This window comes from Elaeis guineensis, chromosome 3, assembly GCF_000442705.2.
Source record: "Elaeis guineensis isolate ETL-2024a chromosome 3, EG11, whole genome shotgun sequence".
Lineage (NCBI taxonomy): Eukaryota > Viridiplantae > Streptophyta > Magnoliopsida > Arecales > Arecaceae > Elaeis > Elaeis guineensis.
In genome coordinates this window covers 48,974,809-48,997,339 of record NC_025995.2, presented here as the reverse complement: position 1 = coordinate 48,997,339, position 22,531 = coordinate 48,974,809, and the positions used below count along the sequence as shown (strand labels likewise).

Genomic DNA, 22,531 nt, shown 5'->3' with positions numbered 1-22,531 from the left:
TTAAGTCTGATTCATCCAGTTTTATTTCATTTATTTTGATTTTTAGGCGGCATTTATTGGTGTAATGGCTTGCTCTGCCATATTTATGGCAGACCGGTGTGTTCTCTTTTTTAATGAATGGTTATCTTTTTTGATATTTTTGCTTTCTTTTGTTTTTGAAAAATGTTTTGTTTTATAGGTGGTTTTTGTGTGAACCATTTAGATTTTGAAGGTTTTTCCCTCTGGCATTTTTTACCAGAGCTATATTTCTTGAATTATCTTTTCTCATGTTTAATTGGTTGTAAACCAAACTGTTCACAAAAACTTCCTAATTCCTTTCTACTTGTTAATTGTTCTTTCTTTAACTGTTGTTTTGGTCTTAATTCATTACATAATAATAATCCTTCTTCATTGATTATGTTTATCAGGTCTCCATATGTTAATCTATTGTAAGGTATTTTTCCTTCATATTTGTTTCTTAATTTAGTCCCTTTTTTTTTTTTTGAGAAAACTGTGGGCAAGTCTGCTAAGAATTTTTCTTCCCAGAATGATTGGTTACAATCATTTCTGTTTAAGACTTTAGTTAAAAAGGCATTTTTATACCATTTAAAATCTTGCAGTTTTTTGCATTTCAGGTTGGTTAATATTTCTAAAGTCCTATCTCTAAACTTAGGGGGGTCTCCTATAAAATGTTTTGCTATTGCAAAGACTAGGGTGGATACAGCATCTTAGATCTTGTTTCCCTCTTTATCTTTAATTGGTTGGCCATCTACAGTTCTTTTTATTGCAAATAAGATCTGGTGACGATCTAAGTCATCTAGGTAATAGTCCCACTATCCTTTGATTTGGCCTGTGAAACTAGCAATTAGAGCTTCGGCTATGGCATGATCAGGGATATTGCCTTTTGTTTTGTAGGCCGTAGAAACCATGGTTATTTCTTGTAACATATTTAAAATATTATATTCAGTCGGCCTATCTATGTTCCACTCAAATGGCGTTGGCTGATTATTGGTTTTGATGAATAAGAGATTTTTCTTCTAAGCCCATGTCTGGTAGTGTGGGCCTTGGATAATAAGGTCGCTGTGGATTGGCCCAACAATAAATTTTGTTGATTTCTAGATCTGGACGTTGACTTGAGCTCGATAAGCTTACTGACGATTCTGATTGAGTGTCAATTTGGTTATCTTGATTTTCTTGTGTTAGGACTGTTATAAATTTTCTTCAGTCGGATCGTTCAGGGGTATCTAGGACCGAATGGACTAATTCTAGTGTGTCCAGTTTTTTGTTTATTTCATGAAGAAGGTTTTTCTCTTGTAATAGTTTATTTTGGTTTTTTGGAATTTCAAAAGGTTTGAACATAGGAACTGATTCTTTAGGTTTTACTTCCATTTTTTCTTTCCTTACTAAGTCTTCTATCCTTATAAGTTGGTCCCCTATTGTTTTTTGATTTTGATTGGTAAAATTATTTTGTTCTATGATATTTTTAATATTCCTACCATTTGAGTTCTCTGAAGGGTCGGATTTTACCTTAAATAGAGAAGCTATTATTCGTGTCTTTGATGGGGGTTTTTATTTCCTGTAAGGGAGGATGAACCTTTTCTGTTACTCTTCCTTTTCTATCTTGTCAAGAAACTATAATCTTGCTTCCAATCATGTTAACTTCCTTAGGCCTATTGAGTTCAAACCAATCAAAGAATTTAATTTGGGATCTTACTTTTCTTAAAATGGAATAATGTTCCTCTTGTATCTTATCTCTTTGGTTCTTATCATACTTATTAAAGAAATTGTCTCTTCCCTCTGTTTTCGTTTGAATAAAATTTTTTTCTTAATACGGTCTTATCTATCCCAAATTCTTGGGTTATGGTGCAAATTTCTGGGTCTGCAACCTCAGCGTAAGTGGCTGATATCCTGGGAAAGGATGGGCCTTCTTCATATTTGGCTTGAGGCACCGTGGGTGTAAAGTCTATCTAGTTTAGTTTGGGCTTTATAGAGGTCGAACAACTTGACCTATACGGGAAACCAATATGGGTTGATTCATTTCCTAACCTACAACTATGGATTCTAATTAGTTTGGATCTATTAAACCTAATAGACACCACTTTTCTAAATGACTCTTTTCTTGCCTAATTGTCGGAACTGATTTTTTAAGGATCCAATCATCTGGAAGTGATATTTGATCTTATATTAGTGTTTTAGGGACAAATACATTTCCTTTGCTTGGATCGGTTTGAAAGTATTCTATTTGTCTTAAGGTCCTTTTATTTATTACACCAATATGATCTAAGATATTTAGGGTTTTGTAATACATCCTAATTAAAATTGCCGTAGGGTAGGATCCTGATAGCGTTTTCAAGTTATGAAGTTTTACCTCTAATTCTAATGCTTTTAGAATGTTTTTGTCTTTTACTTTTACAGTTAGGTCTGTATTACAATTGAAATAAATTGGACCTTCGAATAAACTTGATTCAACTATTCCTAGTAATGCATCTTGGTATTCCATAAATCTATCATCTTTTAAAGATAAAAAGATTGCTGAATTTAGTCCTTTCCTGATAAGAGGCTTGACTGCTATTTGGATTAATCCTATATGAAGAAATTCATATTTTGATTTATGACTCTTTAAAAGTTTGTGTTATTATAGGTATTATTTCATGGTCATTTGATATAGATATTGTCTTTTTTACTATTTTGACACTGAAATCTAGTAAAATTCAATTTTTTCTATCTACAGAACTCCTTGGTACTTTAGGGATTACCCACTTTTCTAATTGCCTTTCGGATAGCTCAATTAGAGCCCCATCCATACTGGCATCTTCACCTCTGGAGGAGGAACTGGTAGAGGACGATATAGACAAAAAGTTCATTTTTACACCACTATTTCTATAACCCTCAGACTGTCAATGATTTACGCCAATGCCTAAACGGCCTTTACAATGACTCAACAGTCGGGGCTACACGACTTGTGGTCATGCAAAGGTTACTTGAAATAGTTGTTGGTGCAGAATTCTGCCGATGTCGGAGAAGCTGGAGTTGAGGAGATCGCGGCCGCCGCCGGGACCTGCAAGGGAAGTCTAAACCGGAGTTGGGGGTGCTCCGGTAAGATCCTTCGACGCTCAAGTCAGTACTCTACCTCAACAGAAATGGAGCACTCGAATAGAATTTTAGCAGAGTTTCGAGATAGTTTAGAGCTTAGTGAAGAACGTATCTGGGGGGTCTCTTTTATAGACGGGAGAGCGTAACTGATTGACAGCGACGTCCGTAACTGCCTGGTAGTGGGCCGTTCGGGGCCACGCGAAGTTTGTTACGAAGAGTAGTGGTGTCAGTGGGCCGTTCGGGGCCACGTGGAGTTTGTTACGGAGAGTGGAGTGGTGTCCGTTGTCGCGACTTGTCAGAGAGTGGTGGGGTCACGTGGAGTTTGTTACAGAGGATGGAGTGATATCCGTTGTCGCGACTTATCGGAGAGTTCGGGCCGGACGGCTGAAGCTCGGTTGGGACGTCTGGTGGAGCGGAATAGCTCTCTGCCTCAGCAATCTGAGAGAAGCTTGGATGTTTCTGAGGTTGCTGACGGGTTAACTGTGGTTGGATGCTGTTGGTGCTGCAGACGGAAGTCATCTGCTGTAGAAGCTCGGACGGGAACTTTCTGTTGGAGAAGTCTGGCAGGAGTCCGATTGCTAGAGAAGTCCGTCTGAAATTTGTCTGATGTAGAAGCTCGTCTGAAGATTGTTCGCTGGAGAGGTCCGGTTTCACGAGGAATCCAGCAGAAGGTCGACCGATAGTGGAGTTCGGAAGGCGTTGTGGAAGTTCGTCCGCTGGAAGAGTCTTGAGGACACTGTGGAAGGTTGACCGCTGGAGGAGTCTGGAATTCAATTCTATTGTAGAAGTTCGGACGGAGTCCGATTCTTGTAGGAGTCCGGAAAGAGGTCGCTTATTGTAGAAGCTCGAACGAAGATCGATTGCCGTGGAAGCTCGGATGGAGACTTCTTATTGTAGAAGCTCGGATGAAGTCCGCTTGCAATAAAAGTTCGGAGTAGAGATCCAGCTGGTGGAGTCCGTCCGTTGTAGAAGTTCGTCTGGGATTCATTCGCTGTAGAAGTTCGGACGGAGTCCGGCTCTTGTAGGAGCTCGGATGAAATTCGGAAGGCGGTTGACCACCATAGAAACTTGGATGGAGTTTGGTTACTGTAGAAGTCCTACTGCTGGAGAAGTTCGGTCATTGACGAAGTTCGGAAGAAGTTCGGAAGAAGTTCAGAGTAAAGTCGATCGTGGCTGGAAGAAGTCTGGAAGAGATTCGGAGAGTTGTCGATCACTGTAGAAAATCGGCTGATAGTGAAGCCCAGAGAGCATTTGGAACAGCCCGATAGATGAATGGAGGAGCTCATTATTGGAGAAGTCCGGATGGCACGATAGGAGTTCGTCCATTGGAGGAATCTGGAGGACACTGTGGAAGGTCGACTACTGGAGGAGTCCGGATTGTATTGTGGAAGCTCGGACAGCCGGGGGAGTTCAGAAAGACGCCGTACAAGGTTGGAAGTCGGGAGAGTCCTGGAAGGGTTGGCCTCTTACGAACTTCGGCTGGGGTTATTTTATATCCAACACCAGTCTCTCTATTTTCGAGTTCGGGTTTCGAACGAAGAAAGTATAGAGAAATTTTCACAGCCGAAGTTGTTCCCCTCGATTTTCGTACTCGATTTTCAGATATTTTGGCGTTTGGCACGCTGGTGCGGGAGTCTTTTCAAATCGAGGTAATGCGAAAAGATTTTTTTGGAATTTTCGCTGGAACGTTGCTCTAGGTACGACGCAATAATAATTCTGTCAGTCGTCAGCCGTCTGCCATGATGAGTGGGACACGTGGCGGTTGTAGATCGGTCAAAAGAGATCTGCAATTATCATTGCGTCGGATCCTGAGGCCTATTTAAGCCCGCCCCCCTCCTTCAGGGGTTTCACTTTGCCTGAGATTTCTCTTCGGTTCCTTCCCGAGAGCTCTGTCTTCCTCCAATTTCCCCCTTGGTCTTAGGCACTCTTCGGGTCGACCCCTATCACCCTCGCTGCCTTCCTGCACCTCTCGGACCAGCCTAGGTTAGTTCTGGAACCTTTCTTTTTCTTGTTCTTCTGTTTTTTCTCCTTTGCATTCCGTCTGTTCGGTTTTTCACGAGCGCCCTGTTTCTTATTTTTTCCAATTTTTTCGGGATTTTTTAGGGTTTTCACTTGATTCAAAATGTCCTCCAACATTTCCTCCTCTAGCAGTTCTAGGAGTTCGTCCGTTTCAGCCTCCTAAAATCTTAGTTTTGTAGATGGACCTCGTCCGGTCTTTGTACCAGACATCATTCCCAGCTCTCTGACTCCGGACGAACTCTCACTGATTAGGAGGATTCTTCCGAAGTACGAGCTGGAGCTTCTCGGACCAACTGGCCGGGCCAGCGCCCCTCCCCCTGGCTGCTTCTGCTTATACCAAGAAGCTTTCCGCACCGGACTTCGACTTTCGCTTCCACCTTTTGTTATTGCTCTTTTTCGCTTCTTAAATATTTCTTTAGTTTCTGTAGCGCCGAACTCCTTTAGATTTCTGATAGGATTTCTTTCCCTCTGTCATTTAGCTGAAGTTCGGCCAACCCTTTCTTTGTTTAGAAATTTCTATACCTTCAAGCGTCATCCCTCGGCAAAGGACTGGTGGTACTTCTCCCTCCAGTTCGGTAGAAAAGGGTTGCTGAAAGGCGTCCCTTTTTCTATCCACAACTGGAAGGAGAGGTACTTCTACGTTCGATGCCCGACCTTGGAGCTGGGGTTGCCCCCTTGGGGCTCCTTGAGGGATTCCGTCCGTCGGGCTTCTAGCCTGGGAAGGGACGATCTTGAAGCCTCCAATAAACTCGAGGCTTATCCAGCTCCTCTCCTCTTCGACCTTCTGAAGGAGCAACTCTTATTTAACGTCGGCCTAAGCTCTCTCAACCCTGTCGGTATTTTTATTTTTTTTATTTTTTTTTTCATTCGCTGCTTCCTTTTTCTTTTATTTTATTTTTAAGCCGTGGCGATCTTCTTTCATTGCAGATATAGACGCAGACGCGGCTTGGATGCTAGCCAAGGGTCTCAAGACCCACAAGAGGAAAGGCGCTGCAACTTCGGGGTCGGCGAAGAGGGCAAGGGTAGGGAAGACGAGCTCGGCCGCGTCTGACTAGGTGGCCATTGCCGTCGATGCCCCCTCCGACGTCGAGCCCGCAGTCCCCCGAGCTTCTTCAAGAAGCCTCTTGATCGAGGTTCCCGCTCCAGAGGCTCGTTCCGAGGAGGCATCGAGGGTCGAAAGGAGGAGGAGAAGAAGACCTTGGCCTGCAAGACCCGTAGCAGCAGGGCCGCCGTCGAGAGGTCCGACGGCTCTGAAGAAGATCTGGGGGAGAATCCCTTCAACAATAAGAATTTAATAAAAAGATTGGTCGACGGGTGCATTCTGCCCGAGGTCGTCCACAAGATCGTTCACGCCGATCCTGAACAGCGGATCTGGGACTCTCTGAGGCCCTTTTTTAAAGTAGGTCGATTTACTTTTTCCTTTCGCTTCTTTACTTATCCCTTAGCTTTCATATTGACTTCTTGGCTGTCTTGCAGATTGGACACCAGCTCATCGCCAACATTGAGGCGATGAACAATGCTAAAAGGGTAGCAGCCCAGGCGGAGGAAGGCCGTCAGGCTGAGGTCGTCTGCCTCAAGGTCGCCGAGGTCGCGAGTCTCCAAGAGGCACTGCAGGAGGAACAAGCCTTGGCAGATCTGAAGGCCGCCTTGGAGGAGGAAAGAAAGAAGGTAGAGGCCGAGGTCTCCAATCTGAGGGAGCAGATCCCGACCCTCGTCTCAGAGGCACGGACCCAAGCAGTGGAGTTCAAGAGCTCCTCCGAGATGAGGGATCTGAAGGTCCAGTTCGGCCAGGACGCCTTCATTAAAGGCTTCAAGCTTTGCCAGGAGAAGGTGGTCGGGAGGTTTCCCGAACTTGACCTCGGCTTCCTGGATGAAGCGTTCGACGATGAAGCCGGACCTTCCGAAGCCGCCGTCGGTCTCCCTCCCATCGGGATCTCTTCGATTGCTGCAGCTGCCGCGATCGACCTTCCAGGGGCGTCGAGCTCCTCCACTTCTGCCCCAGAGGTCCGAAACTTCTAATTTTGTATTTTTCCTTTGTTGTGATTTTTCCTCGTTCTCTTGTACTTAAGAACTATTTAATCAATGGAATCGGATTCTTCTTTACAGAGAGCTCCTTTTTCTTACTCTACATCCTTTTTCTTCTCTTTTTTATTTTCCTGCACTAATTTGTGTTGTGATGCTCTTGTTTTCCGACAACAGTGCCCTGTCGAAGCTCTTCCCCTACCATAGGGGATTCCTCTGAAGTCAATAATCCGGGATCTTAGAAGGGAAGTTCGTCATCTAATGAAGAAATCAAAGAAGTTGGATGACGAACTTCACCGGCTGAGGAAGAATCATTCGGAAGCCACCGCGGAGGTTACTCGCCTTCAGAGCCTCCACAAAAAGGGCTTCATGGACTACACCCGGAAGAAGGCCGACTTCGTGAAGGAGCTTGAGGAGCTCCAGAAACGTGCCAGCGACCGATCTTGGACTCAGGCTTCCAAGATCAGCTCCCTCGAAGTTGAGTTGGCGGCCGCACGGGAGAAGATCGGTCAATTGGAAGGGAGCTCGTCCTGGCTCACAACTCAGGCTGACCATGATTGGGACTGGTCAAAGAAATTCTCCGACTTCCAGAAGCAGCTACAGGACGCCGAGGCGAACTACAACGCCTATCGAGTCGGCTGGTGCGGGCAAGTAGACGACTATCGAATGAGGCTCAAGACGGCAACTGACGAGGTTGCCCGCCTTCAGAGGCAGTTGTCCGAGAGAGCCCAAGCCGTTTCGGTGCAAGGCTCCGATGAGCTCCGCTCCTTGAGGGGGACTATGGAAGAACTGTCCATGGCCCTTGGGCAGGAGAAGGTCGAATTGCAGCGGCTGAAAATCCAGCTGGCCTACGAGCAGCAGGCGGTCAAGGACGCTGAAGCAGAGTCTGAGGTTCTGAGGAAGAGGCTTCGGGAGTCGGAGGGCGAGAGCCGACGGTTCCACCAAATGTATCGGGAGATGCTGTTAAGAAAGAAGGAACTGGAAGAAGAAGTTGAGAACTTAAAGTAATCCCCGATAATGGCTGGAACCGAGAGTTCAAAGTCGGAAGAAGCCGAGCTTCCTTAGAACTTCTTTTACCTTTTGCTCTTCTATGTATTCTTTTTTTTCTTGTCATTTTTTTTTTGGCCTTCAAAGGCTTTGTAATGCACACTTTACTAATGAAATGAAAAGGAATTTTCTCATTACCTTGTCTATTCTTGCTTTGAGTTGTTGTTTACCGAGCTTCTTTTGTCTTTTGTCTTATTCGATGTCGACGTTGTTTGAAGGTTACTGGTCATCGTCGTGTTGATTTGCCTTTTTTGTTCATGATCGAAGGTCTTTTCGAGGCCATTCGAGTTTGACGCTTCCTCCCGGTGCTCGAGCTTGGGGGTCCGAACTTCTCGTTACCTTGAGGAAGTCTATTTTCTCCGGTCAGTGTTGGGTTCCCCCTTAAAGACCGAGGGTTTTTGACAAGTCTCCTTCCTCGTGGAGACGAGGTCCCTTGTGTCATTGATGTAGTTCGTTTTTCCCTTATCTCTGGCGTAGCTCGTCGCTTTCGTTTTTTCTCTCCCTCCTTTTTTTTATGTTTGGGCGAGAGTTTTCCCTTTGTTCCTAACAGGGTTGTAGTGGTGTAGAGGAGCCATTGAGGAGGCTTTTCTCCTCATCCGGTCTTGAACGATCAGGTCTTCGTTTGTGTCAGGACGAGGTTCTCCTATTCCCGACACAATCAGTTTCAGCTCATGTTAGGACGAGGTTTTCCTCCTGTTCTTAATAGGGCTGTGGGGGCACGTAAGGGCCTTTGCAAGGGCCTCTCCCCTCTAAATAATCGGGCCTTCATTTGTGTCGGGACGAGGTTCTCCTCTTGCTCCTGACACGCTTAATTTCGATTGTCTGAGGGAGCTACTTCCTGTCGTTGTAAGCTCATGCCAAAAGAAAAGATATGCGAATATGAAATTTTTATTTAAGGTAAAGTTATCGGTAATACATTCGTAAATTTTTTGAATTTCATGGTTGTGGAAGGTCTGCTCCGAGTTCTTTTGGATAATATGTTCCGAGCCGAACCACCTCCCTGACTTCATACGGACCTTCCCAGTTTGGGGCAAGTTTCCCTTGATTCTGAGGTTGTGAAACAGCGACTCGCCGAAGTACCAAGTCCCCTGCTCTGAAGGCCTTGCTCTTGACCCGGGAGTTGTAGTAACGGGCTACTTTCTGCTTGTAGGCTGCCATCCGAACTTGAGCTGTCTCTCGCTTTTCTTCTAACAAGTCGAGGTTGGCCTTGAGATCTTGTGAGTTGCACTGCTCGTCGAATGCTACAACTCGCACCGACGGAAGCTTGAGTTCGATCGGGATCACGGTTTCTGTTCCGAAGGCTAAAGCAAAAGGGGTCTCTCCTATGGGCAGTCTCTGGGTAGTTCGGTATGCCCATAACACATGATACAGCTCTTCTGCCCAAGTTCCCTTTGCTTTTCAAGCCTCACCTTGATTTCTTGCAACAGAGTCCTGTTAGTCACCTCAGCTTCGCCGTTTGCCTGTGGATGGGCTACTGACGTGAAACTATGAGAAATGTTTAAGTTCTCACAAAATTCAGCAAATCTTGCTCCAGCAAATTATCGTCCATTATCAGTAATGAGAATTCTGGGTAAGCCGAACCTACAAATGATTGACTTCCAGACGAAGTCTTGTACTTTAGCTTCTGTGATTTTCGTCAAAGGTTCGGCTTCGACTCACTTGGTGAAGTAGTCAATTGCCACCAGGAGGAACTTTCGCTGTCCGGATGCCGTGGGAAAAGGTCCGAGGATATCCATCCCTCATTGTGTAGACGGTCATAGGCACTCAAGAATGTAAGTTCGGAAGCGGGCTGTCTTTGGATATTCGCATATCTCTGACACCGATCACACCTTCTGACATATTCGATGGAGTCGTGGTAGCTGTCTTTGGATATTCGCATATCTCTGACACCGATCACACCTTCTGACATATTCGATGGAGTCGTGGTACATTGTCGGCCAGTAATAACTTTGTCGGAGCAGTTTGTGGGATAAAGATCTGGCTCCTAGATGACTTCCGCAGACTCCTTTATGTACCTCCCACAAGGCAAAGTCGGCTTCAGAAGGTCGGAGATATTTCAAGAGGGGCAAAGAGTACGACCTCTTGTACAGCTTGCCTTCATAAAGGATATATCGGGAGGTCTGGATTCTAAGCTTCTGAGCTTCTTTTGCATCATGAAGAACCCCGTCCTTGAGGTATGCAACCAGTGGGTCAATCCAGCTGGGTGCATGGCTGATCTCTATTACAAGCTGCAGTTCTTTCATACTTGGACACTTCAGAACTTCGAAGAAGACTTTCTTGGGTAGTTCAGCCGGAGCCAGTGTAGCCAACTTGGAGAGAAGATCGGTCTTGATATTTTCTGCTCTTGGAATCTGCAAAATGTCAAAGTTGCCAAAGGCAGGGACGATCTCTTTTACCTTTTCGAGATATTTGGCCATACTGTCCTTTCGAGCTTCATAGTTTCCGCTGACTTGTCTCACCACCAATTGAGAGTCACTGTAGACTTGGAACTGATCTACTTCTAACTTTTTGGCGATCCTTAGTCCTGCAATCAGAGCTTCATATTCTGCTCCGTTATTTGTCGCTGGGAATTCGAAGCACAGCGCGTACTCCGCGATAATTCATTCCGGATTGACCAAGATCAGGCCCGCGCCTGCACCTGACATGTTGGAGGAATCGTCCACGTAGAGGGCCCAAAAACCATCAGGGAGATCTGTTCTTTCTTCACGGGAGTTCGGCTAGAGCCCTGGGTTGTCAGCTTCACCTCGTCCAAGTTTGGCCTCTTCTGGAATAGTGCATTTCACTATGAAGTCTGCTAATATCTGGGCTTTTATCGCCGGTCGAGGTCGATAGTTGATGTCGAATTCCGTGAGCTCGACTGTCCATTTCGCTATTCTTCCGGAAGCATCCGCTCGATGTAGAACCGCCTTAATCGACTGGTCGGTGAGCAGTGTTATGGTGTGCCCTTGAAAGTAAGGTCGGAGCCTTCGAGTTGCAATCAACAAGGTGTAAGTTAGTTTCTCTAACTTAGTATATCTGGTTTCGGCGTCTCTTAATACTCGACTTATTTGGTAGATCGGCCGTTGAATTTTTGCTTCTTTCTTAACCAGAATTGCTGCGAGAGCCACAGGGGAGACCGCCAGGTACAGGAACAACTCTCCAGGTTCGGGTTTTGCCAATAGCGGAGGTGAGCCGAGGTAGTTCTTCAATTCTTCGAACGTTTGCTGACATTCGGTGGTCCAACAGAAGTTCTTCGACTGCTTGAGAGTCTGAAAGAAAGGCAGGCACCGTTCGGCCAACCTTGAGATGAAGCGATTCAGAGCTGCTATTCTCTTAGTAAGGTGCTGAACTTCCTTTATTGACTTAGGGACGGTCATTTTCTGGATGGCACGAATTTTTTTTGGATTTGCTTCGATCCCGCACCCCGATACCATGAAGCTCAAGAATTTCTCTGAGGTTACTCCAAAAGCGCACTTGGTCGGGTTCAGCTTCATCTTATATTTTCGGAGGGCGCTGAAGGTCTCCTCAAGGTCGGCGACGTGGTTCATTGTGGATTTGCTTTTTACAAGCATGTCGTCCATGTAGACCTCCATGTTGCGGCCGATCTGCTCTTTGAAGATCTTGTTCACCAGTCGTTGATAGGTCGTCCCTGCATTTTTGAGGTCAAAAGGCATGACCCTGTAACAATAAAGACCACGGTTAGTAATAAAAACAGTTTTTTCTTCGTCCTCTGGTGCCATCCTGATTTGATTGTAGCCGGAGAATGCATCCATGAAAGTGAGAAGCTCGTGGTCCGAGGTTGTATCCACTAATTGATCAATTCTGGGCAGAGGGTAATTGTCCTTCGGGCAGGTTTTGTTCAGCTTTTTGAAGTCTATACACATCCTCCACTTGCTGTTTGCCTTCTTGACTATAACCACATTGGAGACCCAGTTCGGATAGTTGACTTCTCTGATGAACCCGACTTTCAGGAGTTTATCAACTTCCTCAGCTATTGCTTTCTGCCTTTCCGACGCATGACTTCAGATTTTTTCTTTCGTCGGCCGATGTTTGGGATCAACAGCCAGACGGTGTTCCATGACTTCCGCATCAATCCCTGGCATGTCCATCGGAATCCAAGCGAAAACATCCGCATTCTCTTGTAGAAAATTGATGAGCTGTGTCCGTACCTCTTTTCTCAGGTTGGAGTCGATCTTCACCACATGCTCTTCATTCTCATCGTTCAAAGGAATTAAGACAAGATCTTCAATCGGCTCACCCCGTTCTTTAGCAAGGTCGTCGCAGGTGTCTAATCCATCAACCGGACAGGGATCAGACTGACCATTTCTTTGTAAGGCTATATTATAGCAGTGTCTTGCCAGGATTTGATCTCCTCTGACTTCTCCGATCCCTTGGCTTGTAGGAAATTTCAATTTCAAATGGTAGGTCGATACCACAGCTCGGAAGGTATTGAGGTTAGATCGGCCGAGTATTGCATTGTAGACAGACGGCGCCCTCACTACCAGAAAATCCACTTGTGCTTTAGATTGTTTCGGATACCGACCTGCAACTACAGTCAAAGTTATTACTCCTTCCACTGGCATAGCATCGCCAGTGAATCCTACCAACGGAGAGCTTATCGGCCCTAACCGACCATCCAGAATGGACATTTTTGAGAATGCACAGAAAACCATAGTTCTAATACTTGAAGGGACCATTACTTATTCTTTCTTGATATAGTTGCTTTAGTGAAAAACTAGATGTAAGGTTGCTCATTTTGGAGCCCAGGTGATTATGCTTTTTACTCATAAATTTTAGTAATAGAATATGGGGTCCAACATCATGTGTCCAATATTACAACTTGATATGATCAGTTTGGAAAATCATGAATCTTGGCATTTAATCTATGTTCTCATCCAATTTGGTACTTTACAACTTGTGTTTTTTATGTTGTAAAATTTGTTTTGTATGTAATTTTTTGTGTCTGATCATGTCTTAGAGACTTATCTTGTATTTGGTTGGAGTCATGGGAGGATGGATGGATGGCCTCCATTCACCATTTAGTTCAAAAAGTTGCAAAGAGGATGGATAAAAAAAGATGAATTGTCCATCCATCTTGGGCCACCAATTTGTATCCTTCCAAATTGGGAGGATAAAAGAACGAATGGAGCATTGATGAGTAGATTTTTGCATTGACAAAATTGTCCCTCATTATTTTTTTTTTGGACAAAACTATAATATTTCTTCACTTTTTCATTCATATTATTTATATATATTTTTATGTATACTATTAATCATATACTATTAAATTATATTACTAATTATTTTAATTTTAGTATATTATTAAATAATTAAATAATTAAAATTATCTTCTATTTCTCTATTTTTATTTACTATTTTTTAATTAACTATTTGTATAATATTAGTTAACTATTTAAATTAAATTATAAATTAATTTATTATTTATGTAATTAATATATATAATTTATTTATTAATATTTTATTTAAAAAATATTTATTAAATTAAGTTAAATTAAATTAAAATTAAATATTTATATAATTTTTTTATGAATTCTAGATTATAATGATTATAAGTTTATACCTTGTTTACTTTTACTTTTGTAGTATAAATAAGTGTTATAAATTGATAATAGTAATATTTTTATCCTAGGGTAGTTTAGTAAAAATATTGTATAAATATCATCCATTCTCTCTTTCATTCTTCTATACCAAACAAAAGGGGGGATTATTTTCATCCATCTTCCATGTTTAACCAAACATATGAAAATATGGATGGAAGATCCATCTATCCTCTCCCTCATCCATCTTTCCTTCAATCCATCCTTCGTACCATATACGGGGTTAGACTTTGGTGTGATGTATGTGCATACAAGCTACGGGTTGAAAAGTATGATCGTTACCTTGAGCTATGCATCAGTGCGCAGGTCATGGAGGAGCTCAAAAGTTACAAATATGATTACAAAGGGACTTTGGCTATATAGTATTCTCTAGGGTTTTTATTTAATTGTGTGTTATTAGAGAGGAAGAAAGGTGGTTCTCTTATGGAGATAGCAATCATAATTGACCATAATTGACCTCAGATTCTCCACCTTCTTACATAAACACCATTATGGGGCTATCTTCCTGATGATTTGTTGCCTCATAATGTTCTAGCAACTGGCCAATTGTAGGATGTTTTCCTTTCTTTCTTTTCTTTTTCTTTTTTTTTTTCAAAGATAGAGAGAGAGAGAGGGAGGGAGACTTGGAAATCCCAGAGGCAGCCCCATTAATTTTCAAGGATTGTTGGAGCTTGTCTGATGCTCCAGAGACAACTCAATATTAGTCTCCAACATGTGGGCATATGATTGATAAAATTAAACATGAATATTTTCATATTCCTGTGTTGTGCAACTTTTATGTTGATGCATAGTGTTATTAAGGATAGATCAATTCTTTTATTCTTCTTCACATATCCTGTTTCTACTTTCAGTATAATCATTCTAATTGCTTTAATCAATTCCTTGGAGCAGTTAAAGTCTGGTTGTAAAGTCAAAGTGTTATATTAACTTCTTGACTGGGATTTGTATATATTTATGCACTCATAAATTTCATCTATGATGAATAATTTTCTAGTTGTCTGGCTACCTAAGCCCTTTGATACCATTTCTTGAACTCATGATGTTGGAGTTACATTGGGTTTTAAAACATCCCCCCACTTTGCTAATCTCTTCTTCTTTTGGCTTTTATGTCTCCAAGGGTCTGTAAACTTAATTCTTTTCTTGTTCCAGATCTCCCTCAAGCATCAGTTGTGGAGCTTATTGATGTTGGTATTACTGTTTTCATGCATCTTAAGGACAAACGTCTCCTTAGGTTCGATCCTCTCTTTGCACTCACCATCTGCTCCTTTCTATCCCATTGCTGCTACTTTGTTTTTGACTGTGACCTTGAAATCTCCATGTCTGATGCAGCATTTTATTATCTTATAGATACTTATAAAAAATTTGAAGAATTTGAAAACTGGGTTTTTAGGGGGTTTATTCATGGAGAGGGTGATGATCGAAGTGTTAGAGATGAGAAGTGTTAGAGATGAGGTCAAGATTCACTGTCTTAGTATTGGACTATGTATTGGTATCATTCCATCATAGTGTTAGTATGTTCAGTATGGCACCCGGTTTAGTACACCTAGTATGGTATTTGTATTGGTACCATTCCACTAGAGATGAGTGGGGGTATGCCCTCTACAGCGTGTATCAGTTTGGTAATTGATATGATATGATTCGTACATCTCGATATCAGCTGGTATGGCAAACCTTGGATGAGGTGTTTGGGGAGCCGATATGAATAAGGGAGACCTAAGTTGTAAATTTGGAAAGATGATGATTATGACTACAGTGTACTTGGCATAGGGAATTTCCTCTCGATGGAGGTGTGTTTTAGAGCAGCTAGATACTGTTTTATCATATTAGAATTTATTTGAAATCCTTCTAGGATATTACATGATAGTAGCTAGATTTGAAAGGTGGGGTAAGTTAAACACTTTGGGGGCTGCTATTGGGATGTTATGAATATGAAGTTGAGTTATCCTAAGGATTCAGATATGAAGGTTTTTTTTTGGGGAGCAGAAGTTCCTTTTGGTTCTCCCTGAAAACAACCTTCTTTTATTCATAAAGAACTCCCAAAAAAATAGAAAATTTAAAAGAATTCTTTTCATTCTAAAAGTTTTAAAGGAAAAAAAGATGCATTATCAAAATATTTCTAGTTATAAAAAAATGGATTAGTTTGAAAATAAGTGAGCTGCTAGTTGTAGAATATTATTCTTGTCAGACTGGAACCTAATGAAAATAACAAAGAAAGATTCATAGAATTTTGCTTGTGTTTTGACAAAATAAACAGATCTAAGGGTCTAGATCCGCATTTTTCCCATTCACGTATCCCAAATAGATCAGTAGTAGGATTTTTTTTTCCTGTTGCTGTCTCCAATATTTGTATTTTACATACTTAAATAGTGTAATTAGGAATAGAAAAAATCTGGAATAGAGAATTTTTATCAAATAAAAGTCTTAGTTGACACGAATTCTGAATTCATTAGTAAGATTTGGCAGTTGAAAGTGAAGGTTTTTTTTTTTTTTTTAAAGGAACCATACATGCATACATGCATATATATATATATATATGTATGTACTGTATTCATGGTATATTGAATCGTCCTTATAGTTCATTTGCATATGAATTGATCATCATTGAGAACATTTGTACATATGAAACAATTCAAGAAAATTTGTAAGAAGGAAACACCAAAAGAGAATTGTGGACATCACACATTATTTAATTATTTTGGAAGTGATATAGTTTTCGAAACCACTAGAAGTGTCATACTATTTAGAAACAAAAGACCGTTTTCTTAATTGGATCAGGTAACACTTAAGGCTGACCTTAGCATCGTTGTCTATTTTGTTTTTGGAAACAAGAAACAAAAACTCCGGCAGTGGTATTGAAGGAATGATTGCATGCTCGATTGATTAGAGCAGGATGCAGCGGACTTTAAAAATTTTTTCTCGATCTGACGTGTGATCAGATTGAGATTAGATCGAGATCAGGGCCAGATCGATCATGCATCTAACATTAGAAATATAAAATCAAAGATTTAAATTACTTTAAATCATATGGTAATTATATCACCTTGTGCGGTAGACAAACTCCGCAATCCGATGATTTGTGGATTTTCGAGATTCGCTGTTGAGCCGCACACATGCCCAATCCTACAGATATCCACTTGGGCTCAGACTAGGATGCTTTCTCTTTGATCAATCCGCCTACTCCTAAATGGATCAGCAAGCTCCTTGGTTTGTTTTGAATCTGATCTCTGATAGAGCTCCGATCAGCCTTCGATCGTAGCTTTCTTGCTTCATGCAGATCTGACGGCTTTCGATGCTTCAAATCCACCAGATCCCACACCTAACACTCTTGGACGTGAAAGAAGGTCTGAGAACAGAGAGAGGAGAGGAGGCGTGGGAATTTTCTATCTCATGAAAAATCTGTTTTGCCGATCAAAAGGGGACCTTTTATATAGGCATCTGATCAAGATCAGATGCCTTAAAACAGGACTCTGCTTGGTGCCACCCCCTTTAGATTTCTTTCTCACTTTGTTGCACAAAATGCACTAGAAAAATCAGATGGCATGGAGATAAGATAAGGTGGTTGCCGCCCAATCTAATCCCCTTCTGATTTGAATTCAAACAGTTTAAATTTGAAACTGAATTCAAATCTAAATTTAAATTCAAATGAGATCAAATCTCTTATCCTCATCTACTAGTGGATGAGGTTTATCCCACACTCTCTTCCTTTTATCTTTAATGGGCGACTGTGCATGGATCTGATCCATGTGGGCATGAGCCCTCACGGTCGATCAAGATTGGGTGGTGCCAACATTTGGCGCCCCCATCAAACCTAATTCAATTAGGTCATTCATGGAATTGGGTTTATTAACTCTTGGAACCTAATTGAGCTTGCTTCAATTTGGTTTAGCCTTATCTAATAGGAAATCCAAATTAGGTTGGAGAAAATGGGTTTAACCATGTGCTAGCATGGCTTCCTTAAACCAAAGCTAGGACTCAATTGATCCTAATCCAATTGGTCTACACTTAGCCCAATTGTGTAATCTTAGACCAATACTCTTGTTTGTGTGACCCCGTAGGTCTAATTCTGTCTGGTAGTGAGATATATTGTGATCTCTATCAGCAACATCATTGAAACTCTTTTCGATGGATCGGAACTCTTTCGAATTCAGTCAATTAAGAATCATTAATCATCAAAATGATTCTAATTGATCCCACAATCCATCAGTGACACCTAGCAGTATGTGGTGGCAATCCAACAGAACTGAATGATGAATCTCTAAGTGCAGTTACCGTGTGATTCGATTCCTCTATCGTGAGTCCCAACAAGACATAGGTTAAGGATAACTCGTCAAACCTGATTCTTGTCATATGTTAGAATCAATTGACTTGAGTCCAATGTGAAATCCAATAAAAATATTTTTCTTTCACATGCCATGGGTATGGGCTTTAGGACTCAGCCTTTTGATCTACATAGGACTACTTATTTATTGAGATTGATAGATCCCATCTTAGTGCGCACTCTAGTCCTACAGTGAGTCTACTGCAGTCAATTACACCTTAAGGCTCCGTATGGCTAGGAGATCGAGTATGGTGTAGTCAAATTACAGATCCTAACTATGAACAATCGAGGCACCTCAGGTCAAAGAACTAGTCTCACACCGCAATATCGAGTTAGTCACTGATGAGTAGGTAGATATCCTAGTGACAACTCATGATCGGTCACGCTCAGTATATTTGTTCCTAACAAGTACTTGCACTCTTGCTCCGATATCTCCACACCGTAAATTCAAAACTCATCTACCCTAAGGAAGTGATTGTGCATCAATCTCTTTGGATCAAGCACCATCCCCGTGATGATTTTATGATCAGGAACAATTTATGAATTAATTATAATGAAATATTTCAAATTTTCAACTTTTGAGAATATGCGTTATTATATCCATTAACTCAATGGACGATTCAGAGACACTTAATAACACAGATATGAATGGAAATAAATCTAATTTTATTAATTATAAGTCAATATTACAAAATATATCCTAAGAAGGTATTACAAGTGTCGGCCAATCTGGCTTCTAGGATATACATTTAACAGATATGCCCACTAGATTTCTAAAAAAAAAATAAAGAAAAAACAAGGAGAAACAGCTAATATGTTTGACAGTTTCAAGTGCATGTTTCTAGAAGCAAGGAATGAGAAAACACATCTAGTAGTGATAGTGTGTGGTGTTGGTGGGGGTGAGGGCAGATGCAGTGGTAATGGCCTTGTTGGTGCTGAGTTGATAAGAGGTATTGGCAGTGATGGGGCATGGTGGTAAGGAATGGTGGTAGTAGGGAGCTAGTGGGGGCTGTATTGGTGTTTGTGGTGATGTTTGGGTGATGATGGTGGCTGCAGCTTTGTATTCATGGTGGTGGTAGCAGCTTGTTGGTAGTGTGGTGGTGTCTTATTGGTGGCAGCAGCAGCTGGGTGTGGTGGTGTTGATGGTGGTGATAATAACTAACATTTTAAATCCCGTCGGATGGAGGTGTTCCAGTATCTTCATAAATTGGGATATCTCATTGTCTTATCCCATCCCAATAGCCTCTAGTTATGCATCCTGATGGATATCCTCCATCTCTCTCCCTTTCTTCTTTTCTTTCTTTTTTCTTTCTTTTTTTTTCTTTCTTTTTCTTATCCATTCCTTTCTTTCTTTTTCTTTTTCCTTATTCTTTCTCTTTTCTTTCTTCCTTTTTTCCCTTCTTTCTTTCATTTTTCTTCCTTTTTTTTTTTGTCTTCCTTTCTTTATTTTCTATTTCTTCTTCTTTTCCTGAATGTATGAGTTTCAAAGTCTTAACCCCATCCTAGTTGACGGGACGGCTGGGATACCCTCTGTCCTGTCCGGACGTAAAATGTTGATGATGACTCAAATGGAGGTTTCTGCAGTTTTGTTGGCAATTGGGCCTGTCATCTCTCTCTCTCTCTCTCTCTCTGTTTTTCTGGAAGTATTGCGTTACTCTCTCCCTGTCAGATTAAAGTGAGGATTACAACCTTCTCCAAATGATGATAGCCTCTTGTGTCCTGTAATACATTGATTTAATCATGCCTTGTAGGCTGGCAAACCAGTCAGCAACTTTATTTGATTTTTGCTATGAATTGGCAAGTCTTGGGAAGCTTTCATCTCCTATTGCATGTTCTTTACTAGAAGCCTTTGGACCAAGGACAATTTTACCAACGTACCATTCCCTGCTCGCACCTTCTGTAACTGAAGTCCAACTGTGGCTGAAGGAAGTGCTGCTTCATGGGTTGTGCCTGATAACTGGATAATTAAATTCCCTTTATTACATTCATTTTGTAGTAGCAAGGACGTGATCTATCATGCACTTTCTTGCCGTGGCTGAACTTTTATTAAAAGCAACAATTAATTATCACCCACCTGCTTGTTAGGTCGTCTAATTGATTATGTTGTCTTATTGATGTGTTTACCGAGGGTACTGTAATCTGTATAAGAAATCTAGTGTTATATCATTTCATTTCATTTCGAATGGCAAAAACTAAACGCTTCATATCATCTCCTTCCTTTCATTTAGTCATTAGTCACTTGTCCTGCGTTATTTAAATGCTGTAAGATAGTTGCCAAATTGTTTGTTACAGGACTTTCATTCTATACTTCTGAGAAAACCTTGCGTGCAGCATTTGAAGGATTTGGTGAGCTTGTCGAAGGTATGGTGAACCTATTCATTCATCATCTCTCTGGCACAAAATTGCTGATCCTGTAATTGTCTTGCAACAGTTAAAATTGTAATGGACAAGATATCGAAAAGGTCCAAGGGTTATGCCTTCGTAGAATACACCACAGAGGAAGCTGCAAGTGCTGCTATAAAAGAGATGAATGGGAAGGTATATAAACAATCCAATCAACTGTTCTTCCAATACCCAAGCATATCAGAAAGTGATCCATCTAGCTTTGATGCTTGCAGATCATCAATGGCTGGATGATAGTTGTTGATGTTGCCAGAAGTAACCCACCAAAATACAGCAGAGCCCGCCCGAGGCCACCAAGTACATCTACTTTGTCCTACTAAATGATACCTAACACAGGTTGACAACCAGAGATCAAGGAAAGGCATGGGTGAATGTCTAGATGCCTGGTCCGAAATTTGTAATTTTGTGAGTTGCCTCTGCAATAGAATTGGGGAGTTGTGGTTCCCCTTTCTACTAATCACTCTCCAACACTTGCAAATATAACTTTCACACTACATTCCTCAATTTTTAGCCACCTATTAGCTGCCTTTGTTACGATTGTGCCTTGCCTGGCACCATGGATGGCACATGATATTATTTTTGGTTTATATCTCGTCTTTTATTCATTTGGACGTTATGACTTTCTTGTGTTGGAAATTTTTGCAGCCGAAAACTTGTGCGGTTTGCATTTCTTGCCAAATTATGCTACAACTAGGGGCGTAATGTAGCCTACTTAAGCTTGAGTCCGTCCAAGCTAGTCTTGAAATTAATTTTGAGCCCGAAGTTTAAGATCAAACTTGATTTATTTATTAATTGGTCAACCTTAATGTCAAATCAAGGCAAACATTTGCTTTGCTTGGATCAACTTGTTAGCCTTTTGATGAGCTGAAGCTTGTTTGAAGCGCTTGAATCAAATAAAACGTAGAGCTGGAATTAATGTTCATATTGAATTTACCAATGTAAATTATAAACTAAATGAAACCTTAATCTTATCCCAGGTTCCCTGAAAATTAGTTAGAATCTATTCTAACAATCCATTGCATATTTGCTTGTACGTGTTACCATGTATTGCATATATGTTTTTTTGATGGAAATATGTATTACATATATTACATCCAATTTAAACCTTAGAAACAATAGAGCCTGGTTTTTCTCGCGCTTGGCTTGAAATTAGTTTTGAGCCTAAAGCTGCTCCATTTCAAGCTCAATTAACTCTGCCGAATTGGTGTTGGACCTGTGCCCTGTAGTGGGGTTGTGTAAAATGCAAAGAAAATAGTAAATATTGCAAAACATAAAGCTGCTCCATTTCAAGCTCAATTAACTCTGGTGAGCCTACAGTGAGCATTCATGCCAAATTGGTGTTGGACCTGTGCCCTGTATTGGGGCTGTGTAAAATGCCGAGAAAATAGTAAATATTGCAAAAAAATGTTTTGTCAATTAAAGGACATATAGTGTATAATTTTGCTTTAGAAGTTTAGAATTTTTTTTTTTAAACACAATCTTAATAATGCTGGTGGAATGATGGGAAAAAAAAAAGAGGAGGAAAATAATTATTTTTGTAAAATAATTTTTGTATAAAAATTTTATAAGAATGCCCCTATGGGGAATGGGGGTTTTCTTTCCATGCAACTGATCCAACAAAGTATTTACGTATCTTTTCCTCATAAAAAGATTATGTGGTGGTGTGTGTGTGCGCGCATCCATTCCTCGTAAAAATTTAATGATGATATCCTCATAAAAGATGGAGGTTTTCTATGCAATGCACCCTATAACTTGTCTATGCACTCTCATAGATCAAGCCATCACTAATTGACATGTGTCATGATCCAAATCGTCCAACCAGTAATTGATCTTTAAAATCTCAAAATCATTTTTCCATCCCACCCCTTCTGACTCGGTCATCTCTTTCCTGAAAGATTGTGCCCCGCAAGTCAATCACATAGATGATGCAATGTGATTTTTTTATTTTATCTTTCTACTTATATACATGATATTATTTATATTATTAATAAGATGGATTGTATTTCATCATATGCTGTATCTTATTATCTCATTCATGATTTAATTAAGATTA

General features: G+C 41.1%; 1 protein-coding gene across 5 annotated transcripts in view; it reads left to right on the top strand.

The window, feature by feature from the left end:
* Positions 1 to 21,083, top strand: part of LOC105035537 (organelle RRM domain-containing protein 1, chloroplastic) — an 80,235-nt gene extending 59,152 nt beyond the window's left edge. For 2 of the 5 annotated variants that reach the window (XM_029261979.2, XM_010911122.4), the window contains exons 7-9: positions 20,347 to 20,436; positions 20,507 to 20,613; positions 20,694 to 21,083. In XM_029261979.2, coding sequence (XP_029117812.1) covers positions 20,347 to 20,436; positions 20,507 to 20,613; positions 20,694 to 20,798 — 302 coding nt within the window. In that variant the 3' untranslated portion in view covers positions 20,799 to 21,083. Of the gene's footprint in view, positions 1 to 14,906; positions 14,989 to 20,346; positions 20,437 to 20,506; positions 20,614 to 20,693 lie in introns of all 5 variants that reach the window. The other 3 variants (XM_029261980.2, XM_010911123.4, XR_003799333.2) reach the window with 2 other exon arrangements.
* Positions 21,084 to 22,531: the final 1,448 nt, after the last annotated feature.